Consider the following 25315-nt stretch of genomic DNA (forward strand, 5'->3'; position numbering starts at 1 on the left):
ACATCTGCATGCAGAGCCAGCAATTGTAAAAGTCAGTGTTTGATGCAAAATGAAGGGTCCAATCTAGGTACAAATTTTCACTGTCCCCAGTGGGAACTGACGACAATTTAAGCCCCAAGTCCATGTGAGGTGTACAAACATATAGGCACAGGTATAGGTACAGCCAGAAAAGGAGCTTCAGGACCACCATTTGAAATTAGCCAGGTGCCAGGCATGTTTTGCAACAGGCAACCAGCCTTTTGCGAGGAAGTGAAGATGTCTGGTTGCCAGGCTGACAATTTACATCTCCATCTGGCTGGCTGGCTCTGCTGCGATGCCACAATGGTCAGCTGGTCTACGGGGCAGCGCTGTACCAAGTGAATGCCTCTTTTGGTGCTGTGCGAGCCAACTGATTCATGCAGCAGTGCAGCAGCAGAAAGATGCAGTGTGAGTCCCTGGGCTGGCTCTGAGGGTGTGGGAGGAGAAATGCCTCCTCACCCAGCACCCAAGTTTGATTGCTGCGGGTCAGGGGAAGTGCTGCTTCCCCCACCGCAGCATGAATCACCTATGAAAAGGACAAAATGGCGAATAGCTTTTCTATCCTTGTTTCTAACACTGCCCAGGACCATCCACAGTACAGTCATACCTCGAGATAAATGTGCTTCAGGTTGAGCGTTTTCAGGTTACGCTCCGCGGCGACCCGGAAGTAACGAAGCGCATTACTTCTGGGTTTCGCCGCATGCACAGACGCTCAAAATGACATCACGTGCATGCGCGGAAGTGGCAAAATGCGACATGCTCAGTCGTGTGTTACATTCTACTCAGGATGCGACCGGGGCTTCGGAACGGATCCCGTTTGCATCCAGAGGTACCACTATATAGTTGTACCTTGGAAGTTGAAAGGAATCCATTCCGAAAGTCCATTCAAGTTAAAAAGCGTTCGGAAAGCAAAGTGCGGCTTCCGAAAATAGTTTGGAAACCGGAACACTCACTTCTGGTTTTCAGTCGTTTGGGAGTCGAAATGTACGATTTCCAAGGCGTTTGGCAACCAAGGTCCGACTGTATTTTTTAAAATTTAATTTTTATCAAGTTTCCAAATTTTAACAAATTGATCCAAATTATTAAATTTTATACAATTAAATTTTATACAATACAAACTCCTGCTGGCCTTAATCCCAGCGGGGGTTGCTCTCTTTTCCACTCCTGGTGCGGACCAGAAGAATGTGTGTGTGTGTGTGTGTGTGTGTGTGTGTGTGTGTATCAATTTGTTTGTTTAAGAGGGGAGGTGTAAAAAAGCATTGTAAAAACCCTTTACAGAGCATAAATAATTGACTCCCCTCTCTTCTCAATATCAGATAACATCATAATGCCTGCACATGGTTCTTTCATTTTGCAGGAGAGGTCAAGAAGAGAAAAGGCCATTTAAGAACCAAACAAGCATTGGCTTGTCCCCCCCTTCCTTTCCAGCTGCTGTAGGGTTTTTCACACTTGTTAAAAATCATTCAATCATTTGGATACCTTCTTGGCTCAAATCCAGTCCTTTCGGCAGCTGATTAGTTGCAGCCCTTTATCATATGCTGTTTCAGGAACACCCCATAATTAATGCCAATATTCCAAATTCTTGATGAACCCTGCACAAATCATGTTGCTGACAGAGGCTCATCCACGGTGGAGACACAAATTCCCAGGTTGCGCCTGCTCTGCCTTTCAGTTTGGCAGACGTGGGCATAAGCAGCACAGCGGGATGCAGTGAACTCCCCAGAGCCCCCTGAGGGTGGAGTATTGCCAGGAGTTTTACCTCATAAGTCCTGGCTTTCCCCTGCTTGAACCTCTCCTTTGCCCCGGAGGGCAGAGGAGAGCTAGTGCCATAAATCATGGGTGTGGTTGGAAACCCTACATTTTCTTCTAATAAAGCACGAGAACTGATCACACTGGTGTTTTTAGCATCCTTTGGTATCAAACGTGCATCAAACCATTTCCACAGGCCCTCCTTTTGAGCCTGTGGATCAGGACAATGCACAAAATCCCTTTTATCTCCATATTGAGTAAACCACAAACTCATCACTGCTGTGTCACAGAAAAACCCAGAGGTTCAGTTTGGGCGTGGTCTTGTTATCCGCTTCTTGAATTCTCAAGTTCTGAAACCAGAAGCCAGCGAATGCCATGCAGATGAGTTAGAAAAAACCCAAGCGCTCCTGATTCCATGTGCTTATTTTCTTCACGTGTTCTCTCTCTTCCTCTCCTTATTCAAGAGGGCCTGTTTCCCACACCTGAGATGAACCCTCTACCTCAACATCAGGAATCCATTTTCCCCCAGCAGATGGACTATGGAGACTCTATTCTGGAAAGTCTCTTGAGTAAGTGAGAGAGAACTATAGAATGGGAAGATAAGTCAGTGCAACAGGGCTAATGGGCACTGTAGTCCCATGATAGATTTCCCCTTCCTAAGGAATCATTCAGTTCTGCCTTAGCTGTGCTTGACTATTCCCAGCAAAGCAACCAAGGCAGCAGGATTTAACCCTCCCTCATGCATCACCTCAAAGGAGTGAATCAAACAGTACTTGCAAGACTTCATGTTCCCCACATCTGTTCTAAAAGGCTATAGGGCGGCAGGCTAGGAACACCTCCCTAGATTCTGGAAGATCAACACGTGTCTGAGTAGACATTACCCTGTTGGATGCGCCAGTGTTGGGGGAATTCTGGGAAAAAACTTTCAGTTGGGAAATTTCCCACTCCACTAAACCAACGCACATCTGATTTAGCAAGTTTATTTGACTATTTAAAGGGGGGGAGGTGTTGTATACATCTGAAACATTTTCCCAATAGCTAAAAATAGCTGAAATATTTGGAGGGTGCAGATTCAGATAACCTGCAGGTACAGTGGTTTAAATGTCCAAGCAGATTCAGACATAACCTGAGGACATAGATTCCCCTTTTAATTATTTTAAGGTTGGTGGGGGAGGCGAGGCACTGAAAACAGCTGTTAATATACACTATTTTTTTGTGTTGTTTGAAGAATTCTGCTACCGTACCTAGTTTGCTACCTCGTTGATAGTCAACTGAATTGCAGGAAATTAGAACCAGATCTACGGTAATTATAGCTTAGATTTGGTTCACTTTGAATTCACTGCAGTTGCTGACCTTGAAGTCTCCAGGACTTTTATGCTAACAGGCTTGCTCAGCTGGTTAAAATGTTCTTGAGTAGCCAGTCATTTTATCAATTGCTTTATGCTTCTTTAATCTGTTTAAAAGTAAAACCATTGCACGCTACCCTGATATTTTGTGAGAGGGTGGGTGTATAAGTACTTTTATAAACAAATTAAAAATAGCTTCATTTATATCACATTAATTCATAACGTTCCCTGGTTGAAGTATGTTTGAAGGAGGCCCCCCATTCTTCCCGTTGTACAGATTGGGGTAATAAGGATAACAATAACAATAATTTTACTATTTATACTCCACCCATTTGGCTTGGTTTTATCAGACACTCTGGGTGCCATGAGGCTGAGGTGCCATCAGTTTGCTTGGGGCCATCAAATTAGGTTGCTTCCCAGATCTAATTCAATTTCTTGTTCAAACTGAACTGAACTCCTACACTGTCTCATATCATAAAGTGAACCTTTGTATAGTCATACCTTGGTTTTCGAACAGAATGTTCAACTTTCGAAATGTTTGGAAACCAAGGCACGACTTCCAATTGGCTTCCAGTTGCAGAGGCACGCTGGAAACAATAGCAGAAGCCGCATCAAATGTTCGGATTCCAAAGAAACATTCGAAAGCCAGAACACTCACTTCCAGGTTTCAATCGTTTGGGAGCCAAAATGTACGATTACCAAGGTGTTTGACAACCAAGGTGTGACTATATTTTCTCATCTTCTGTCCAGGCGATAGACTTCGGAACCAGATCAAAATGGAGAATCATTCTGATGATGATTTGGAGACGGAATTCAGCTTTGAGGGCTTACCAGATGAACCTGCAGAGGGTGATTCGAATACCGAGGTTTCTGACCCGAGTCCTGAGGGGAAACAAGATGAGCAGACGGGGAAAGGCGGTAAACGGAAGAGGAAATGTGTGAGGAGGAAAGGCAGATATTACCCCAGGGAGAAAAAGCACATTTGTCCTGAGTGTGGGCACATGGCCTATTACCTTTCGGAGATGGTTAGACACATAAAAACCCACTTGACGAAAGGGGCCTACAAGTGCCTACAGTGTGGGATGACCTACAAAGAGAAGTCATCTCTGGAAGCTCACCAGCAAGTCCACATGGCCCAAGGTGATGCCAGCAGCAGCCAAAGTTATGGGGCAGCGACCTCAAGTTCCCCGATGCATAAAGAGCACATGTGCCCCACGTGTGGACAGGTCGAAGCTACACCAGAGTCTCTCTTTGAGCATATGATAGCCCACCTGGAGGCAAGGCCTTTCAAGTGTCCAGAATGTGAAAAAACCTTCCGGTATAAGTCGCATCTTGCTCTTCACCAGGAGAGCCTACACTCGCAGCAAAAAAATGTTACGGATTATCGCAGGATGCCCAGAGGTAGGTCAGTTATTTCAATCTGAGGCTTCCTGTGCCTGTTTTGATGTTGCTTGATCCTGTAAGTATTCTGCTGTTTTTCCTCTGCATTTTCATTGCTTTGCAGCAGAGCTTTCCAAACTGTTGTGACACATTTGTTGGCTACAATGTGTAGGTATGTCATGTGAATGCACCCTGCGCTCCTCCCAGGGCTGGAAAGGGGTTAGTTGAACCTCTAGTTTGCTAGTAAAACTAAATTACTGTGCATGCTAAAACTGTTGGGATTTGAGTACCAACCAGCTGAGTGGTAGCAGCATATTGTTTACATCATGAGATGTTTCTGATGTTTCTGAGCGTGAGACAGGATGTCCTACGCTGTTCCCAGGGTTGTGTTCTCAGTGTAACTTGAGACCTTCCTGTTGTTGCTGCAAAGGGGGAAGCAGTGTGTTGTACGGAGGCTGCTGAGAGAGCAGACATGTTTGTACTAGCTCCATGTACAGTGTACAGTCTTTACAGACTACTTTCAGACTGTTTCTTCTGCTGAGATGCAAGGGGAAAGTGAGTGTGCATCTCTCAAAAGGGAGGTGTCGCTTATCACCGGTCTCTCTGGACTGAGGGAAGTTCAGCCAGAGGGTGACCACCGGAGAGAAGCCCCGGTGCCCGGGAAAAGGAGTCAGCCTTTCCTGGGGGGTGGGGGCGATTTCCAACAAAAACTCCGTCACTGGCATGAAAAGTTTGGAAAGCTCTGTTCCACAGCAAAAGCGGGGAAGCTTTGTGACAGGGGCTGAATTATCTCTGAGGGAAGCCTGTCAGACGGAGCGTGCCAGCACCCCTTTTCTGCCACCCTTTCCCCTCTCTCTTCCTCCTTGCCCAGCAGATTCCCAGGGTGGGGACAGATTGTGCTTTCCAGAGACACAAGCTGATTGCCTGCAAAAGGGCTTTTGAAACAGCTGTGAGGGCCTAAGCTTCTCACCCTGTGATACAGAAAGTTGGGCTACTAGCGGGGCCGACTTTCTAGTGTAGTTCATCCTTTGGCCTTGTGTGTGCGGTGCTCCCTGTGGTTATACAGTCTTCCGTGTTGTGATACCGTTTGTCTCCTCTCGCCGCCACCTCCGTTCACATCTTCCAGGGGTAAGAGGTCCCCTCTCTTTCTTTTTGCAGTCGCCCCTGGGCCGAGCACGGCTGAAAACTCTCCTCTGCTGCTGCAGCCCCTGTCTACTGCTTTGACGAGTGCTAGCTCCCCTTCAAAGCTGCTCTTGAGCCAATCCGAAGGAGAGGGAGTGCCTCTTTCTCGCTATGGGACAAAAACAGTGAAGGTGGTGCTGACCAAGTTTGCCAAGCTCTGCAATGGGAGGAAGCACACCTGCCCTGAATGTGGGTTTGTCTCTGAAAGCTTAGCGGGCATCATTCAACACAGGAGAGTCCACACGGGGGAGGTGCTCTACAAATGCAACAAATGTGGGAAATGCTTCGTGTCATCGTCACACCTCGAAAAACACTGCAGCAGAAATACATGCCAGCAAAACAGCCTTACTCCGGGTGCCCCTCTTGAAGAAGGCCAGGTGTCATACGAAGGTGAGCATAATAATTTGGTTGATCCCCAATAATTTGCAAATTACAGGCACCCCCCCCCACTTGCTGTTATGTCCCCTGGCTCCACACATGTATGTGAAATTGCATAAAGTGGGGAGGGCGCTGTTGAGAGAGGCTGGCCATCCATCCATCCATCCCACCTGCCTGCCTTCCTGCCTCCAGGGATTGGCAAGTTGAGCTTGGGGGTTCGTGGCAGGGTGGGTAGCTATTCTGCTGTGGGGCTACTTGGTGCTCTCTCTGTTAGTCTCGGGTGTTTCTGGAGACAGTTTTCTTTTTATCTAGTCTCCCCTCCCCATCCCCTTTGCCTACTTGTGGGGCAATGAGGGAGAGCAGAGGGACTCAGATCCTGCCTAAGGAATAAAATTGGCACATGCAAGCGAGGAAGGGGTGAGCCGAGGCATGAAGCACCCCCAAACTGACAGCTCTACTGGCCAGGAAGAAGAAAGTCAAGGACAGTTTGTGAGTGGGGGGAGGCAAGACACTCAGAACAGCTGTGCAAGCTGTCCCCACCCTCTCCAGCGTTCTCCTCTTTTCGTGCTCTTTTGGTGCCTTTTCCTGGTTTAAAACCTCTGTTTATGATATGTGTCTAGGTAAGTGGAATATGTTTAGCTGGTGTGGTGTAAGATCAGTTTCACAATAGCAGACAGAACTGCAAGCCTTCATGGAAGCATCGTTGCATGTGCACTTTCCTTTCTGTTTTTGTACACTTGTGAGCAAGATATCCGTTGTGTGGGGAGAGGCCCCATATACAATGGTACCTTGGCTCTCAAACTTACTGTATTTTTTGCTCTATAAGACTCACTTTTTCCCTCCTAAAAAGTAAGGGGAAATGTGTGTGCGTCTTATGGAGCGAATGCAGGCTGCGCAGCTATCACAGAAGCCAGAACAGCAAGAGGGATTGCTGCTTTCACTGTGCAGCGATCCCTCTTGTTGTTCTGGCTTCTGAGATTCAGAATATTTTTTTTCTTGTTTTCCTCCTCCAAAAACTAGGTGCTTCTTGTAGTCTGGTGCGTCTTATAGAGCGAAAAATACGGGTAATCTGTTCTTGAAGTCTGTTCAATTCCTAAAACGTTTGAAAACCAAGGTGAGGCTTCTGATTGACTGCAGTCAAGCAGAAGTCGTGTCGGACATTCGGCTTCCAAAAAGGGGCCGAAAACCAGAACAAGTTTTATCAAAATGCCAGTATGTTGTAACAATGTGCGCCAAGCTGGCAGGGGCTTTCCTTCCCCAGCCAATCAGGCAGTCTGTTTCTATACAAAAAGTAAAAAAAGAAAATATAAGCAATCTGCGCCCCCCCCCCCATTATATCAGGGATGGGTGGAATTAACTTACAAAAGGTCCACTTAGCAGGGAAGGTTTGAAAGCAACTTTAGGACTTATAGAAAAGCACCATGCAAGTTGCGTCTCACCACAGCCGGGAGGGGCTTCCTTTTTTATCCCGTCTCACACCAAATGGTTTCCAAATCAGTCCAAATTGTTCCAAATTTAAATCTTCTGATTAAATTTCGGCTTTTTATGTCCTGAAGAGTCTGCCGCTCAATCCACTCGGTGCCAGAAGCTTCACTTTGCGGAGATAGTGGTGGATCCCAGCACTCGCACCTCAATCCCGTCTTTTCTTCTCCACTCCTTACAGAGCAATCCGGGAGATGGGAGAGATCACCCAGAGTGCAGCCAGATCACATGCACCCAAAATAAATCCTTTTGGGTTTTTTGAGATCCACAGCGCCTTTGTGTGGCCTCATATCCCCCCCGCAAGGCTCAGATCTTCCCCGGAAGGCTAGATCTGTGCTCCATGGTGATCCATAACAAACCGGAAGTCCTTTTCCTTGTCTGTCTCTTGCCCGCCCCCCGGGTTTTTGCTGAAAGTTGTCATGCCTTGAGCAGAGCTGATATCCCAATGTTGTTCCAACAATTTCTCCCTCAGTCAGTCCCGTACAGTGGTACCTTGGTTCTCGAACAGCTTAGTTTTTGAATAAATCTGCTACTGAACGGCGAAAACCCAGGAGTAGCTGTTCCAGTTTTTGAATGTTTTTCAGAAGCCGAACATCTGACGCGGCTTCCACACTTGAGTGCAGGAAGCTCCCTGCACCTTGGTTTTCAAATGGTTTTGGGAGTCAAACAGACTTCTGGAATAGATTAAGTTCAAGAACCAAGATAACCACTGCACTCTGTTTTTACCATTTTAACATTACTGGGCTACAAAATTCACTCTATCTGTGTAGCTGGATTTTAGCCGGTTTTTCCCCAGCCCCGGGAGGAGAGTGATCTGGCATTTTGCCAGTGTACTTGGCAAGCTTCCAGATTCTGTTCATCCCCCCCTTTACACCAAAAATAAACTAGCCTTCCAGGTTACATACTCACGGTGTGATAAATTGCATAGTCCAATTAAGTCAAATTCCACATGCCTTCCAAATACCATTCTCACAAAGTGGTATTCAATGCAATCCAATTAGATTTCTCCCATGCTTAGTCCTGTGCTTCTTTGTTATGCATCTTTAACAATAGCTACATAAGTCACTCGATCTCCATCAATATCCTTTTCCACCATCTTTCCTCCCAACATAAGAAAAGTGGTCTATTATCCTGCCAGTGCATTTGGCAAGCTTCTAAGCTCTGTTCATTCCTCTATTTCACAGAAGATAAGAAGGCTTCTCTGTTCCATACTCCACTATGATAATTAGCAGTCACCCCCTTTTTTTTTGTTCACACAGTTCTATTTTATATTGTATTCCAGATCTGCATCTCTGCAATCCAGTTCCTTATTCTTCACTTGCTCATTAAAAATTGCTTTATCTTTCTAGAGAAGGTTGCCAAATCATAAATATAAAAGGAAAAAACTTTATTTCAAGAAACCGAAGGCTCCCCCACACCATCTTTTACACCGAATAAAGTCTTCTTTCAAGTTCAAACCTTAGCAACCTTGCAGCTGCTTCCGTTATGCAGTTTATTATCTCAACATTTCCAGCATGTGCCTGTACATTAGTCCCAATTAAGCTCTAATTAACAGGAGAACCTCTGCTTCTTAATGGTGACGTAGGAGGGTTATCGGCAGATGAAGCACTTTTACGCTCAGTGTCTCTGCCTCTTGCATTCCATGTTGAAGTAAGAGCCAGATACCAAGACACCTGCGACTGAAGCTCCTCCCCCCGTCCCTGAAGGGAACTTGCAAGGATAATTACCCTCGATCATCCTTGGTTTTTCCTTTGACAACAATCTCCCGCTGTCCTGGGAGCTGTCTCCATTAAGGCACTGGAACCAGAAGCCGTGTGACCTTGATCTCTGGTTGTGCAGGAGAGCTGAGGGCATTCCCTTTCTGCCTGCTCCCCAGGTAGCCTTTTGAAGTGCTAAACGAACTGCAAAGATGCTCCTGCACACATTTAAATAGATGCTTATCTCACAGGCAGGGTTGAGAGGGGGCAGGAAGCACATTGTAGTTTGTAAATAAATAGAGAAATCTTGCTGGAGGAGCTGTTTCTTCTGATCACACAGAAGATACTTTGGAGAAAAGGAACTACTATGTGGAAAACACCATTTAAAGCAGAGCTTTCCAAACTCACAATGCTGGCTGCAGTGTGTAGGTGTGTTGCACAAATGCTCCCTGAGCTCCTCCCAGGGATGGAAAGGGGTTAGTTTAGCCCAGTGTTTCCCAACCTTTTTTGGGCAAAGGCACACTTGTTTCATGAAAAAAATCTCGAGGCACACCACCATTACAGCCCCGTGATGTCAGCGCGCAGCGTCACGCCGGGAGGGACATGAATTGCTAGCAAATTACATAATCACCTCCTTGAGGGCTGGCTCATCTTCTCCGAAGGCAGAACCCCATTAATTAACAGGACAGACTCACACCATAGCCAAGACGAGGGGGGAAAACCTCAGTCATGCACAGTCATGCACATGTGGGGGCTAAATGAGGACGAAGACCGGGCAGAGAGCAGGGTTCAAATCACCCCACCTGGCCAGGACAATCCCTGGGTGCTCCCTTGGGCCACTCACCTGACCCACCTCGCAGGGCTGTTGCTGCGAGGATAACACGGGGAGAACCACGCATGCCCCCGGGAGCTCCTTGGAGGAGAAAGCGGGCGATGAATGCAATGCACGAAATATATGAGAGGCGACCAGGTTTTGCAGGTGAGGGGCCCCCGCCAGCCTCCGCTTCCAACACCCGGCGCAACGGCGCCGAAGTTCCCCCCGGGCTCGGCTCGGGGAGCAGCGCTGCTCCCCCTGGCTCCCCTTCGCCCTCCCGTCTCTCTCTGCCGCCCACTGGGGACCCCCCTCACCTGCCAAGTCCGGAGCGCTGGTGGAAGTTGCATGCATGCATGCAGGGCGCCGCGTTGCCATTGCATTGCACTGCACTCCATGCAACGCCTGCACGCATCCATTGCCTTGCACGCCCGCCAAGGGGTCTCCCTGCGGTCCGATGCGTCCCCTCCGGCGCGGATGCAGCATTGCAAAAATAAAAACCCCCGACGCAGCCCTACCTGGGGGGCAGCCTCTGCCGCTCCGCCTCCGCGGGGATCCCCGGGCTCCATCCTGCCGCCCGATCTCCGCAGGGGCGCAGGCAGGCTGCGCGGGGTCTGCGCGGAAGAGCCCCTGCCCGCCCGGCCGCCGCCGCTGCGCTCATTCCATGGCCGGGAGAAGAGCGCTTCAAACAAAACGCCCGGCCCGCCAGGCCACGCTGGGAAACGTAGTTTGCGCACCCCGCGCGGGCGCGGAGCCCAAGGGCAAGGGGACTACGGATCCCGGCAGCCCCCGCGCCGGGGACGGAGGAGGAGAGGTCGGGTGCAGGGATGGAGGGACGGGTGGGCGAGCGAGTGAGTGAGTGGCAGCCGCCAAGCCTTGGCCGAGAGCCAGGAAGGGCCTCCCCGGAGGAGGAGGAGGAGGAGGAGGGAGGCGCAGAGCGGGAGGGAGGGAGGGAACCAAAGGGGTCATCTAGTGACGGCGCCCCAATCGAAAATTTGACTTTAAAAAAAAATCTTTCGAATTTTTTTATTTTTCCCGCGGCACACTAGTGTGCCGCGGAACAGTGGTTGGGAAACACTGGTTTAGCCTCCAGTTTGCTAGTAAAACTGAATTAGTGTGTCGCAAAATGATGTATATGTATGTCTAAAAAGTATGTCATCAACATGAAACGTTTTGACAGCTCTGCTTTAAACTGATGCATATTCTATTAAATGGAATCTTTTTGAAATACAGTAGTACCTCTGTTTTTGAATGTAAAACCATTTGAGTTCTGAAATGTTCAAAAACTGAAAACTAAATATGGAAAACTCAATACGGAAGCTGCGTGGAATGTTTAACTTCTGAGGCCCGTATGAAAACCAAAATGTTCGTCAACAGAGACGTTGGAAAACCGAGGTACCACTATAGAAGAAAGGATATAATTGTATGATATTTTATGTGCAAGGGATGCAAGTATGACCTATCAACGTTTTATAATTCAAACTACAATTGGGTCGGAGGGGGGACTTTTATATTTCTACAGCATACTTGCCTTTATATACACCTATACCATGTCGTCTCTGATGGGTTGTTGTAACCCATCCTTGTAGGGCCACATTTCTCTAACGCCTTAATCAGACCGATATGCCCTGTCTTGTATTTATTTGCCTTCCCTGCAGGTGTTGAGGACCCTCTGCCCACAATTAAAACAGAGGAAGAAGAGTTTGAGATATCCCCAGAAGGTCTTACATTGAGTCACGAACCTGCTTCGAGTGAACACCCGGGAGGGGACAGTTTGTCCGCGTTAGCTGCCATGGCAAGTTCAGCTAACTTTCGGAAAAAGCAACACACTTGCCCACAATGTGGATACAAGGCTAGGAGTTTAACAGACCTTGTTTCCCATATGAGGAAACATACTGGAGAGAAGCCCTACATGTGCCCTCGGTGTGGAAAAAGCTTTGCATGGAAAACGAGCCTTAGGAAACACATGGCATATATTTCCTGCTCAGCAAAGAAGCCTGTTCCTGACACCTCTGTTTCCAATACCCCTTTGGTTCCCCAGATTCCTGTGGCGGAATGTGATGTAACACTTAGTGGTGAGTGCTCGTCTACGGTGAATTATTAGATATTAGAGGATTGTGCAGATTCTTTTCCTAACAGTTGCTGGGAATACAGCTTTGAGGTTATACTTCTTTCTTTTTTGGCAACCGATCTGTGTATAAATTTTATGAAATAAACCAAATCAGATAAATAAGAGAACAAGCCCCTGCCCCAAGGAGCAGAATACTTTACTACAGTGGTGCCCCGCAAGACGAATGCCTCTCAAGACGAAAAACTCGCTAGACGAAAGGGTTTTTCGTTTTTTGAGCTGCTTCGCAAGACGAATTTCCCTATGGGCTTGCTTTGCAAGACGAAAACGTCTTGCAAGTTTGTTTCCTTTTTCGTAAAACCGTTAATACCCAGGGTGCATTGCTTGAAGAGGTGCAGTTGCGACTTGACTTCGAGGAGCAACTCATAGCACGCGGTATGGTAGCCTTTTTTTAGGTTTTTGAAGACTTTGGTGATTTTTGAAGCTTTTCCAAAACTACTTTTGCAGCCATTTGGTAAGTTCAACTTTTAAAACTTTTTTGGGGGGTTTTGGATTTTGGGTTGGGGTGTTTGGAATTCAAGGACTTGGTGTTGGGGAGGGGTTTGCAAGAATCTGGAAGCTTGTGTGGTTTTTTCTGCATTTTTATGATTTTTTTGTGACCATTGGGCCACTCTGCTGTTTTTTAAAAAAATAAATATGGGTTTGAATTTCTGTGTGGTGGGTGGCTGGGGGAACAGTTGGGGAGGGGTTTGCAAGAATCTGGAAGCTTGTGTGGTTTTTTTCTGCATTTTTATGATTTTCTGTGACCATTGGGCCACTCTGCTGTTTTTTTAAAAAATAAATATGGGTTTGAATTTCTGTGTGGTGGGTGACTGGGGGAACAGTTGGGGAGGGGTTTTCAATTTCTGTGTGGTGGGTGACTGGGGGAATAGTTGAGGTTTTTGAAGACTTTGGTGATTTTTGAAGCTTTTCCAAAACTTATTTTGCAGCTATTCGGTAAGTTAAACTTTTAAAACTTTTTTTGGGGAGGGTTGGATTTTGGGTTGGGGTGTTTGGAATTCAAGGACTTGGGGACTTCCGGGTTAGCGCGATCAGCAAATGGCGGGTTCCCTCCGAGCTCCGGAGGGAATTGGCTTGGTGGAAGAGGGGTCCTGCCGCGGCGGCGACGCGGGGACCCTCAGAAACCACAGGCGCGGAAGCCTGTGGACTTGGTGACTCGGCGGGCACCATTTGCGCCCTCTCCGACTTGCAAAGAAGCCTTTTTAAAGGCTTCAGAGCGGGTGGCGGAGAGCGGCGTGGTGCTGTGAGTAGACCGCTTCTTCCACGGAGTGAAGCCGCAAGCCATGGCTGGAGAGCACTGACTTCTTTCCTTGATCATTCGGACTACAAAAAGTAACAACCCGTGAGTAATACGGAAATTGGAACTAAAAATTTCTTTCAACTGAATTCGGTACGACTGGGGGAGGTGCCAAAAGGAAGTCCGCCTCCCCCCCTGGCAGACAATTTAAAGCAAGAATTAGATAACTAAGGTCGAGAGATTGTCTTCCTCTCTTTGAGGCAAAATTTTTTAATTCCAGGACTTAGATATATAAGTTTATTACTAGAGGATTAGAACTGAAAGTTAGAGTTGAAGTGTAACCCCCCCCCCTCCGGATCCGTGAGCGATCCGTGAGAGAGCCTGTAGAAGATATTTACAGAGTTTGACAGCTGTCAAATGAGCTGTCAAAGTCAGGAAATTCTATTTTTTGCTACTTGTGCCGGTTGTTTTTGTTACATTGGACTGTAAGTTTTTGAAATTAGAAAGGAAATAAGAACAAAATAACCTGATTGTTGGAGAAAGAACACTTAGTAACCAGAATCCCTCTAGAGGGGGTTCTGAGATATTACAATGGCTGCAGATGGAAAAATACAGGCAGAGTTGGATAGGGTGTTTGAATTCCTGGGAAAGCTGCAAGAGCAGAGTGATGTTATGGCTACAAATCTTACAACCTTGAACCTTAAAATAAACAAATCTGCGGAAGCGGTTAACGACTTGACTCAAGAAAAATCTGCAGCTGGAAAGGAAGATACATGTGTTGTTTTGGAGGAATGCGAAGGAGGAGCGGAAATGCTGCAAGTGAAAAAGGACAACCAGAGGCCTGTTAAGTTGGAATATAAGGAAAGCAAGGTTTGGATGACAAAATTTTGGCTCGAAATGGAGAATGAAGATTGGGGATTTTTCCCTATGGGGAGTCCGGAAGACCTATGGATTACAAACTTGATCAAGGTGAAAATTGGAATGTTTGGGACATTTGGGACACTTGGACTTAGAAAGAGTAAGAAGAAGGACCTGGACTCTTTCTTTGAATATGGAGGTCTGGTTGGAAAAAACATAGACCCTATTGGGTCAAAGATGCTCCGAGATCTGATGTTCAACATAAAGGACTGTCAACAAAACCGGCTGAAAGGGACCGAGAGAGATTTAAGGGCCTCGGACGTGATAGATCCAGGCTGAGAACTGACAGACTGAAGGACAATTTCTGGGGATCGAAACTGGGGGAGGGGGGGAAGCTTTGGAATCCAAAGGGGTACAATTATATGTTTTCATTTGACAGGTTGTTTTGTAATTATTTTAATAATTGGGAATCTCGTGAAAGGGAACCTGGGTCGACCTTAGAAAAAGGGGTTAATGTCGAGTATTAAAATGAGGTTTAGAAGTTTAAAATTGGCTAAGACAAATTAAGTAAAATATCAATAAGGGATAATTTGGGTATAAAGAACTTGCTGAGCTAAATTTTTGGAATTGGGATGCAAGAAGGGGAGGTGGGGGAAGTCCGGGAAAGTGCTTAAGAAAATAAGGTTTTAAAGTTATACATGTTATTTGTGTGTAGTGTTGATGTGTATGTTTATGTTTATGTGTTTGTCTAAAAAAATGAGAAAATCCTAATAAAAATTTTATTTAAAAAAATGGAATTTAAGGACTTGGTTCTGGGTTTGAGTTTCTGTGTGGTGGGTGGCTGGGTGCTTTTGAATTTTTTGGATGTGAAGCACTGGTTTTTTTGGGGGGGGTTGCACAGGTAGGAGCTGTGCTGCCATGGGACCCAAGAAGACTGCTGCTGCAGAGGCCGGTGAGGGGAAGAAGGAGAAGGTGACGCTGGAAATGAAGAAGGAGATCATCCGGAAGCACGACGGTGGAATGCGTGTGACAGACCTCGCCAGGGAGTACGGGAGGAATCCATCGACCATCGCGACCATCCTGAAGATGAGTTGCTGCTCATCTGGTTAGAAGAGAAGCAGCGTGCAGGGGACACAGTGACTGAGGCCGTCATTTGTGAGAAGGCCAAGGCCTTGCACGCAGACCTCGTCTGGGAACAGCCAGGAACCTCAGGCGAGCCAGAAGTCTTCAAGGCAAGCAGAGGCTGGTTTGACCGCTTCAAGACAAGATCTGGAATCCACAGCGTGGTCAGGTATGGAGAGGCTGCCAGTTCTGATGTTTCTGCGGCTGAAGTCTTTGCAGCAGAGTTCCTGGAGGTTGTGAAGACGGAGGGCTACGTTCCACAGCAGGTCTTCAACTGCGACGAGACTGGGCTGTTTTGGAAGAGGATGCCCAAAAGGACTTTCATCACACAGGAGCAGGCCGAGTTGCCTGGCCACAAGCCCATGAAGGACCGTCTGACCCTGCTCTTCTGTGCCAACGCAAGCGGCGACCTGAAGATCAAGCCACTACTGGTGTACCACTCGGAGAACCCATGGGCCTTCAAGAAACACAAGGTCGACAAGGAGCAGCTGAGTGTCATATGGCGATCCAACAGTAAGGCTTGGGTCACACGTGTGCTGTTTGTGGACTGGGTCAATCTTGCTTTTGGCCCTGTTGTCAAACAGTACCTGCTGGACAACGACCTGCCGCTGAAGGCTTTGCTTCTGATGGACAATGCTCCTGCTCATCCTAAAGGCCTTGAGGAGGACTTGTTGGAGGAATTCAGCTTCATCAGCATCATGTTCCTGCCGCCTAACACCACGCCACTGCTCCAGCCGATGGATCAGCAGGTCATCGCCAGTTTAAAAAAACTCTACACCAAGGAGCTTTTCAGGCGATGCTTCGAGGTGACTGATTGCACCACCATCACCCTGCGGGAATTCTGGAAGGACCACTTCGACATCGTCACCTGCTTGAAGATGATCACCACAGCCTGGAACGGGATCAGCCAAAGAAATTTGAATTGCGCTTGGCGCAGCCTGTGGCCGGACTGTGTGGCACCAAGTGACTCTGATGCACCAGAGTCAACAGTGGTGCAGGGCATTGTTGCCTTGGGGAGGACCATGGGCCTGGAGGTCACAGAGGAGGACATCAGTGAGCTGGTGGAGGAGCACGACCACGAGCTGACCACCCAGGAGCTGGTCGAACTGCAGGCAGAGGCTGCGCAGGAGCAGGCCTCGCTGGAAGAGGAAGCAACTGAGGAACGGCTGTCCTCCAAAGAACTGAGGGACATTTGCCGGAAGTGGAAGGATGTGCAGGCTTTTGCACAGCGGCACCACCCTGACAAGCATGTGGCACATGACCTTGCGAACACTTTTGATGTGAGGGTCATGTCGCCTTTCAGGGAGGTGCTGAAAAAGCGGATGAATCAGCAGACCATGGGCAGGTTCTTCAGCAAGAAGCAAAGAGTGGAAGAGGAACCTTCTTCGAGTGGTCCCCCAGAGTCTTAGAAAATGTACTGTACACTTTCTTGATTTTTAAATGTTTTTCTGTCATGTTTAGAAACTTAATTGTTCCTTCAATTTTTGAAATGCTCTTTACAGTATGTGTGACTCCAAAGAGCAGTTAATAAACTCTCGTTGTACCAAATTTGGCTTTGTTTGGACTTTTTTTGACCATAGGAATGCATTAATTGAATTTCAATGCATTCCTATGGGATTTCGTGCTTCGCAAGACGAAGTATTCGCTAGACCAGTGTTTCCCAAACGTTTTTGGGCAACGGCACACCTGTTTACCGGAAAAAAATCTCGCGGCACACCACCATTAAAGCCCCGCCCCGTGACGTCAGCGCGCAGCGTCACGCCGGGAGGGACGCACAAAAGTGAAAGTTTTTTCCCTCCCCCTTGCCGGGGTGGGAGGAGGCAGCAGAGCGAGGGACTGAGGGACGGCGGCAGCTGAGGCGGCGGCGGCTGTTGTGGTGGTGGCGGCGATAGCGGGCGGAGGAGGGGGCGGCGGCGGGAGTTGCTGCTGCTGTTGTTGCTGCTGCTGCCCGGACATGCCGGCCTCCTCCTCCGCTGTCTCGCGCTCCTCCCTTTTGCGCGCGCTGCCCCGCCGCTCGGCACCACCACCGCGGAGCCGCCCCCGGCTCGACGCGGATCCTCGCCACCGCCGCCTCTCGCCGCCTCCCTCCCACGGCACACCAGCCGATGTCTCACGGCACAGTAGTGTGCCGCGGAACACCGGTTGGGAAACACTGCGCTAGACGAAAAAACTTGCGGAACGAATTAATTTTGTCTCGCAAGGCACCACTGTATTCCAAGTAAGCTCATTTTTTTGCCTCGTACTGGTTTGCTACGTATCTTGCCTCTGCCACAAACTCGTTAAGCAGCCCTTTTAGGCAAGATACAGTTTGTGTGTTTCCTTGTCCTTTCTCTGCTTCCCATCAGCAACATGGGAATATTGATCACCTCCCCTTGTAGGGTGTCGTGAGGCCTGTACCAGGATCATGTACTTGAGCAGTTTCCTATACACCAGAGGTTCCCAAACTTATTTGGCCTACTGCCCCCTTTTCAGGAAAATAATAATAGGCACCCCCCGTTACATCAGTAAGCATCATTATACAACAGATGAAATAGGTATGAACAGTTTTTCAAAACTGCATGAGGAGGTGAACTAGACCCCGTGATTAAAAAAAAACCATGGGGTGGACTGGAGTGAAGCCTGTCAGCTCAGTCCAATCCGCCCCACGGGCAGAATTGGCACTGCAGCCCACCTGCCATTGGACAAATAAGCAGCCAAGCCGCGATCCACTTTCTGGGCCTTCTTTGTTTCCACTGCCACCTTGTTTTTATCCAACTGCCCCAACTGTACCCAAGCCTACTCCCTTCCCCCACCCTGGATGATTCCAGAGTCCCCCAGGGTGTGGTATTGCCCACTTTGGGAAACACTGATTTACACCCTTCTTTACAAATGGATTTTTAAAAGCAGATTAATATTTTAGGTGCAATCGAAAGTGCTATTACGTTGAAAACCTTTGATTGATTGGTGTCTGCATGCACTCCAGAACTTAAATGGGATTAAGCTCTCTAGTTTACTTCCATGGGGCAGGGAGAAAAGGACCCATACAGTCAAACCTTGGTTTTTGAACAGAATGTGTTCCGGAAGTCTGTTCGACTTCCAAAACGTTCAGAAACCAAGGCATGGCTTCCGGTTGCGCAGGCACAACGATAGCAATACTGGAAGCCGCATCGGATGTTCAGCCAAACAACCAGAGTATGAAACCATGTTTTTGAAGCTGGAGTTCTAAACTCTGCTTACACTGACAGTGGTCTTAATGTTGCACCCCAAAGCCACAACCCTAGCTCATTCCTGGTTTGTTTTCATGCCTCACCCCAGAGGCCTGCCTGGCTACAGAAGTGCAAGGCAAGAGCAGGTGGAAAACAAAAGCAGCCGTTTGCCGAAAGATGCTCCGGTTACTTTGCTTGTCCATGGGACTGTCCTTCACAAAAACCAGGGAGAGTGTAGCATGTTTGTAGCTCTTGGCTTTTAAAATAAGGGGGCCAGGGGTTATATAACCTCTCCCCCGACCCTTGGGGCAACAGCCCTATATCTCAATTATCTCTGTTTCCTGACAGATGAGGAGGAGTTAATTAACATCCTGGCGAAGAAAGTTCAGAAAAAAGGAGTGAAAGTGCAGGAACTCCCCAGAAAACCTTCAGGTGGCGGTTCTCTGGCTCAAGGTCAGCAAGAATCGACTCGCGACCAAGGAACCAGGGCTGCCAAGAGGAGCAGGTATCTAGGGATGGAAAAGAACTTCCAGTGTCCTGAATGTGGGCACAAATACTACTATATCTCCGACCTGATGAGACACCAGAAAAGCCACGGAGGCGAGAAGCCCTACAAGTGCCCTGAATGCTGGAGAGCTTTCTCTGAGCCTTCTGCCTGCAGCAAACACTACAAGACAGTCCACCAGCCGGACAGTCGTTCTGGCGGCAGGAAGAAGCCCGCCAACAGAGCACGGAGCCTTCAGAAGGAGAAGAAGCACACGTGCGGCAAATGTGGGCACGAAACCTACAAATTGTCAACCCATCTTATCCATATGAAAAGCCACGTGGGTGACGGACCTTTTCCCTGTGACAAGTGCGGGCTAAACTTCACTTACAAATCGAATCTTTCCCGGCACAAAAAGTCCCACGAGGAAGATCTCTCCAATGTCAGAAAGAGCTCTCTCTCTGTACACCAGCAAGTTGCTACAGGTGAGTGCCATATGATTTGAATCAGGAAGGGTTTTTTAAAATTAATTTAAAAAACACAAACTGCTAATTATCTCTGTTTATGTTTTAGTGGACTTAACAGAAGAAAGTACCCTAAGAAAAAGGAATCTCATAAAATCTGTTCCCATCCCATCCCCTGCCCAACCTTATCACCTTTACTTTTCAGTCTCAAAACCAGAGTATGGGGATATTACCAACTAAGTTCTTATCAGATTAAACTGATTAAAATTAACGACCCTCAACATATTAATGTCTGTTGACTTCAGTGGGTCTTCTCTGAGTAGGACTAACGTTGTGTACAATGCACGATTCATGTGGCTAGCTTGGTTAATGGTAGCCTAACAAAATTCAACAAACCTCAGCTTAGAATGAATGTTGTGGTTCTCTTTGTATGCTCTCTGCCATCTCTGAAGATATAACCAAATGCAAGTTCTGCCATGTATGGGTACCAATATGTTGTTTCATAGTAAAATGGAAATTTGATAGGAATTGTAAAATGATGCTTTTCTCAGGAGGACCAGCGTATGAGTAGTCCCTTTGTCAGTAGTTCTGTTGCAAGCTGCCCAGAGAACCAGTGTTTCTGTGTGGCATGTTAGTTTTTGCAAATATGGCAATGTCTGTAAAAGCATCCTGGAGATAGTATTACAGTGGTACCTTGGTTCTCGAACTTAATCCATTCCAGAAGTCCATTCGACTCTTGAAACTGTTTGAAAACCAAGGTGTGGCTTCTGATTGGCTGCAGGAGCTTCCTGCAGTCAAATGGAAGCCGTGTTGGATGTTCGGCTTCCGAAAAACATTCGCAAATGGGAACACTTAATTCTGGGTTTGCTGTGTTCAGGAGCCAAGCCGTTCGGGAACCAAGGTACCATTGTAATGGGATTCAAGTAATGTGCCCTGCTAAGTTAAGATCGCAAAAGCGTTCCTACTAGCGCAACAGGGCCTTTCCCCTTTGCTCCCAAAACTGGCTCAGTGGAAAATTCAACGACAGCATACCAGGGGATGAGAGGGCAAATGGTTCCATCTGCCCAATAATGTTTGCACTCACAGAACACCTGCATCAGTGCTACGTTAAATTATTCCCTTTTTTGGGGAGGGAGGTAAATGCTTTTTATTAAGTTACTATTACAGCACATACAAACACGACATTTAGAAAACAAACTACAAAAGACTTATGTTATCCAATCTTTAGTTCTTATTCTATTCTAATTGACTCCCTTCTCACCGTGGGTCTTTTTAAAAACTTGATAAACTGTTTCTTTTTCATTTTGACATTTCTACCGTTCTCCATGTGTTCTATTTGTACAGTGGTGGCTCTAGTTGCGGACACAATCCATTCCGGGGTGCCATTCGCACCCCGAAAAGTATGCAACTAGAGCGGCGCTTCTTCGCATGTGTGGAGCGCGCAGAGCGCTTCTGTACATGCATGCAGAACAAAACCCGGAAGTACATACTTCCAGGTTTACCACGTTCGCAACCTGAGAAGCCGCAATGTGAAGCAAACGCAACAAGAGGTATGACTGTATTTTGTTTTGCAAAAATTATTTGAAGCAAGTTCAGATTTTAATTTGAGGGCACTGGTTTTTTTAAATCATCTCTGTACTTCCCCCACCCTTTTTGAAATTTTTGTTTAGACTGTCCCCTAATTGCACCCATCATTTTTGCCAACTCAGTGTAATCAAGTAATATTTCTTGCTACTCTTTTTTTGTTGGTACTGTTTCACTTTTCCAGTTTTTTGCAATTAGTATTCTTGTTGCGGATCTTGCGTAAAGGAACATTATCTTATTTTCATTTGCGATTTCTGAATCTACTATGCCCAATAGAAATGCTGCTTCTTTTTTTACAAAAGTTTGTTTAAATATTTTTTTCAACTCCTCATATGCCGTGTCCCAGAAGCTCTTAATTTTATTACAGTTCCACCACATATGAAGTAGCGTCCACTCTGATTGATTACACCTCCAGCACATTTTGTTTTATACATTTTGGTTATTTTAGGTGTTATATACCACGTATAAAAACATCTTGAGAAAATTTTCCTTTATCGAGTTGCAAATAATTGAATATTTTTGCCCTAGGTCCATTGCCCAAATGATTCCCTCGTTTCTTTCCTCTGCACTTCATTATTATCCCACCTTTTACATTTGCTCATGGCAAAGGCTGTAACAACACTCATGACTCCATAGTGGTATCTTCACCCCTGCAGTTGCCTTGGAGTGGCCCTGATGTGCCCAGACCATTTGACCATTTTAGGTCTCAAATGTCCAAAGTTACCCTGGCAACCTACATGGGGGAAGAGCATCATAAAATCCTCTTCCTCGGTCTCAGATCGCTTTGAGGATAGTTGTTTACACTCTGGTGGTAAAACATCTTGCTGTTTGTACCACTTTCAAGTTGGGGCAGGCGGTTGTTGTTTTTATTTTCATTATATATTTTGTGGTTTCATATTTTGATTTTGTCCTGTGAACTGCCCTGAGACCTCTGGGTATAGGGTGGCATAAAATTCAATAAATAAAATAAAATAGATAAGGAGAGATGGAATGCAGCGTAGGAGGGAGAGTTCCACAAAGGCAGAACACGCGAAAATCACGCCTAATACATTCTAAAAGGTTAAATGCAATTAAACTGAAGCATTGAAACATGATTAAAATAATGAAAATATACACCTGGGGTCTCTTAATTCTTATATCAAAAGGATGGAGGGACCGCTGTCATCAAGGCCATGCTCTTCCTTATACGTCCCCATTTGCTGAAGCTCAGTGCAGCAGGGCTATAATTGAAAAGCACTGATGCCTGGGAAAGCTCTTTCCTCCTCTTCCACCGCTACCCTTCTTCCCTTGAAATGGGCTGGTCTCATGCCTGGATTGTTTCTCCCTCTGTCCCTGCAGGCAACATAGTGACAGTGGAACTGAAACCTCTGAAAGTGCCGGTACTGAGCCACATGGACGATGCCAAGTTGGCTGAGCTCCGGGGACGATGGGGCCGTTGTAAACAGGAAAGGGGAGAAAAAGCAGAAGAGCCTGTTGCCTCCACCGAGGGTGCTTCCACTGCCGAGGGTGCTTCCACTGCCGAGGGTGCTTCCACTGCTGAGGGTGATTCCGCAGAGGGTGCCTCCACTGAGGATGCAAAGAGTGACTCGGCCAAGGACGCTGAGGCTGAGGCTGCGGAACTTGAGCTAGCAGAGATTAAAGCGAAAGTCCGTGCGAGGCTGGAAAGGTTTGCGTATTCCAAAGGCGGGGAGACGAATCCCTGCCCGCCAGAGCCAGACACCAGCCAGACTGCCCCGGTGGAAGAGAAGCCACCACCTCCCGAAAGTTCTGCAAGCGAGAAATCCTCTGAGGATGAGCCTGCCGCCTTAGCTGACCAACAGAGTACCGACACAGGGGATGGGCCCCACGAGGGCGAGGATGGTGGGGAGGCCAAGCTGCTCTGCGACCAGGCCACGCACACAGGGGCAAAACCGTACCTCTGCTCCGTGTGCGGGCAGGATTTCATGCGGAAAGATTCCTTGGAAGCCCACGAGAAGACTCACGGCTTTGAGTGCAGCAAGCGCTTTGAGGAAGCCTCATAGGGCAGGATGGGTTATCAAGGATGATGCTGAATTGTTAGCTGAGGAGAGGAGATGGGAAATAGCGGCACAGCCGCAAAGGAAAGACTTAGGACCCATCTCCAGCCCAGTTCAGTCAGTTATATAGACTTGCCCTGAGTTGTCCCACTGACTGTTGCAGCAAGTTTGGGGCAGTGGCCTTCCAGATGTTGAGGGATTTCCCAAACCCTTTACCATTGACCATGTCAGCTGCATGGACTGATGAGAAATGGAGTTCAGCGACACCTGGAGGGCCACAGGTCCCCCACTTGTGAACTATCCTGTCTTAAAGAAGACTTAACTCGGAAGCAAGTTCCGCTGGGAGTTGGTCTCCTCCGTTGGCAAGTGTGTACTTAGGGTGCAGCCCTGTGCATGGTTCACGTTGTACTGCACTGGGCTTATCTCTTGGTCAGGAAGTCTTGGTCACACCGTCGCAAGCATTGAAGTCTGTTTTGCAGTTGTTACTCTTTCAGAGTCTGAAAAGGCAGCGGCACAGGAAACGGAAGGTGTCAACAACTTTATACAGCAACCCCACCCCTTTGCGGAACAGGCGTGGTGGTGATTGAGCATTCAAAGGAGGCCACTAACTTTTTTTACTGGCCCCTGCTCCTCTGCCTTCAATGTCTGTTGATATTCTCAGGTTACAGATCTGACCTCTTCTATGCTGCTGGGTGGTTGTTGTTGTTTTTTGGCACATGGTGGTGGCTTAACGGCCCAATATCAAGCCAGGCTGTGTATGTTTTGACCAGTTTGCAACCTGAACTCAGACTTCTGCCCTTGTAATGTAATATACCTCCATCTCTTCCTACCACTTTCAGAGTTTCCGAATCTTGCCTCATGATTTTTTATTATTATCTTTTAATTAATTTTTTAAAAAACAATTTAGGCAAGAGCCCTGGCTAGTTTGGATACTATAATTCAGTAGACTTTAGACATGAAAACATGAGCGTCCTTTTAGCTTGGCATTCTGTTTCATGCACCAACCCACTGTTTTTAGAAAGCCCTTAAGCAGGGTGATTTCCCTCCGAGCATCTGTTATCCGGAGGTTTCCTGAGGTTCTATTTCACTTGCCTTGCTGACAAGTCCTGAATAAGGGTGTCTTAGAAATATTGAGTGGTGGTTGGGAAATAAGTGATGATTGGGAAGGGGAAGTTTTGTATACTTTTGTTTGTCTTGGTGCTGTTGGGAAGCAAAAGTGCACTGGAGATGAGAAAGTAACAACCTTAGAAGTATAACTTACCTGAGAAAAGTAATATTTGTTCTAGAATGCAAAGTAAAAGTTGTAAAAAATTTTAGAGCTGTGGCGTCATGTTGTTTGTATAAATTTGTGGCAGCTGCAGAGGAGTTTGTGGACATGAATTCTCATAATCAATAAAGAATTTTTCAATTTTAAATCCTTACAGAATCTTCCCCCTACTGTCAATGTTGGAATATTTTGGGGGCTTACCTTTATAAAGGCTTACGGCTACAATGCTATGATGAATTTTAAAAGTGTTAGACTAACACACACACTCATCAAAGTGGAGTCATAAAAATGGGGGAGGGGAAACTAATGCACAAAAACTGCAAGAGAGTTAAAGCCAGGTACTTTATGGTTATCATTGATTCATTTTCCAGATATATTCATGTGTTCAATCTCAAGCAGAAATCAGAAGCGTTTCCTAGGTTCAAGGAATTCTGTGCTTGGTTGCAAAATGTGCATGATAAACAGGTGAAATGTTTGTTTACAGATCGAGGGGGAGAATTCACTTCTCAGCAGTTTAAAGCTTTCCTAAGGAATTCAACATGACCTTTCAAGTCCACGGTCTCCTTGGATGAATGGACTTAGTGAAAGGGCAAATCAAATATTGCTTCAAGGCTTGAAAACCTTGCTGCATGATGCCAATCTTCCAGAGAGTTATTGGGCAGAAGTGCTCAGCTGTTTTGTTTATACTTATAATCGCAGATTGTCATCACCGATTGGTTGTACCCCCTATGAAAAGATGTTTGGCAAGAAACCATACATCAAGCACATGAAAAATTTTGTTTCTGACGTGGGTTCACACACCACAAAGCTCCAAGTTAGGCAAACGTGGTTTGCATGGTATCTTTCTAGGATATCAGAAAGGTTCTTACAGAGTAATGATGACAGACACTAACACAGTTAGACTTACTAGACGTGTTGAGTACAATGC

At 46.9% G+C, this 25315-nt stretch overlaps 1 protein-coding gene across 3 annotated transcripts in view; it reads left to right on the forward strand.

The window, feature by feature from the left end:
- LOC308580351 (uncharacterized protein) overlaps nt 1-24535 on the forward strand; it is a 55855-nt gene extending 31320 nt beyond the window's left edge. For 2 of the 3 annotated variants that reach the window (XM_081181763.1, XM_081181764.1), the window contains exons 6-11: nt 2232-2336; nt 3864-4514; nt 5652-6065; nt 11702-12118; nt 18922-19542; nt 22444-24535. In XM_081181763.1, coding sequence (XP_081037889.1) covers nt 2232-2336; nt 3864-4514; nt 5652-6065; nt 11702-12118; nt 18922-19542; nt 22444-23126 — 2891 coding nt within the window. In that variant the 3' untranslated portion in view covers nt 23127-24535. The remainder of the gene's footprint in view (nt 1-2231; nt 2337-3863; nt 4515-5651; nt 6066-11701; nt 12119-18921; nt 19543-22443) is intronic. The other variant, XM_081181765.1, reaches the window with a different exon arrangement.
- The last annotated feature ends 780 nt before the right edge of the window (nt 24536-25315 follow it).

This window comes from Podarcis bocagei (genome assembly GCF_964188305.1).
Source record: "Podarcis bocagei genome assembly, chromosome: 2".
Taxonomy (NCBI): domain Eukaryota; kingdom Metazoa; phylum Chordata; class Lepidosauria; order Squamata; family Lacertidae; genus Podarcis; species Podarcis bocagei.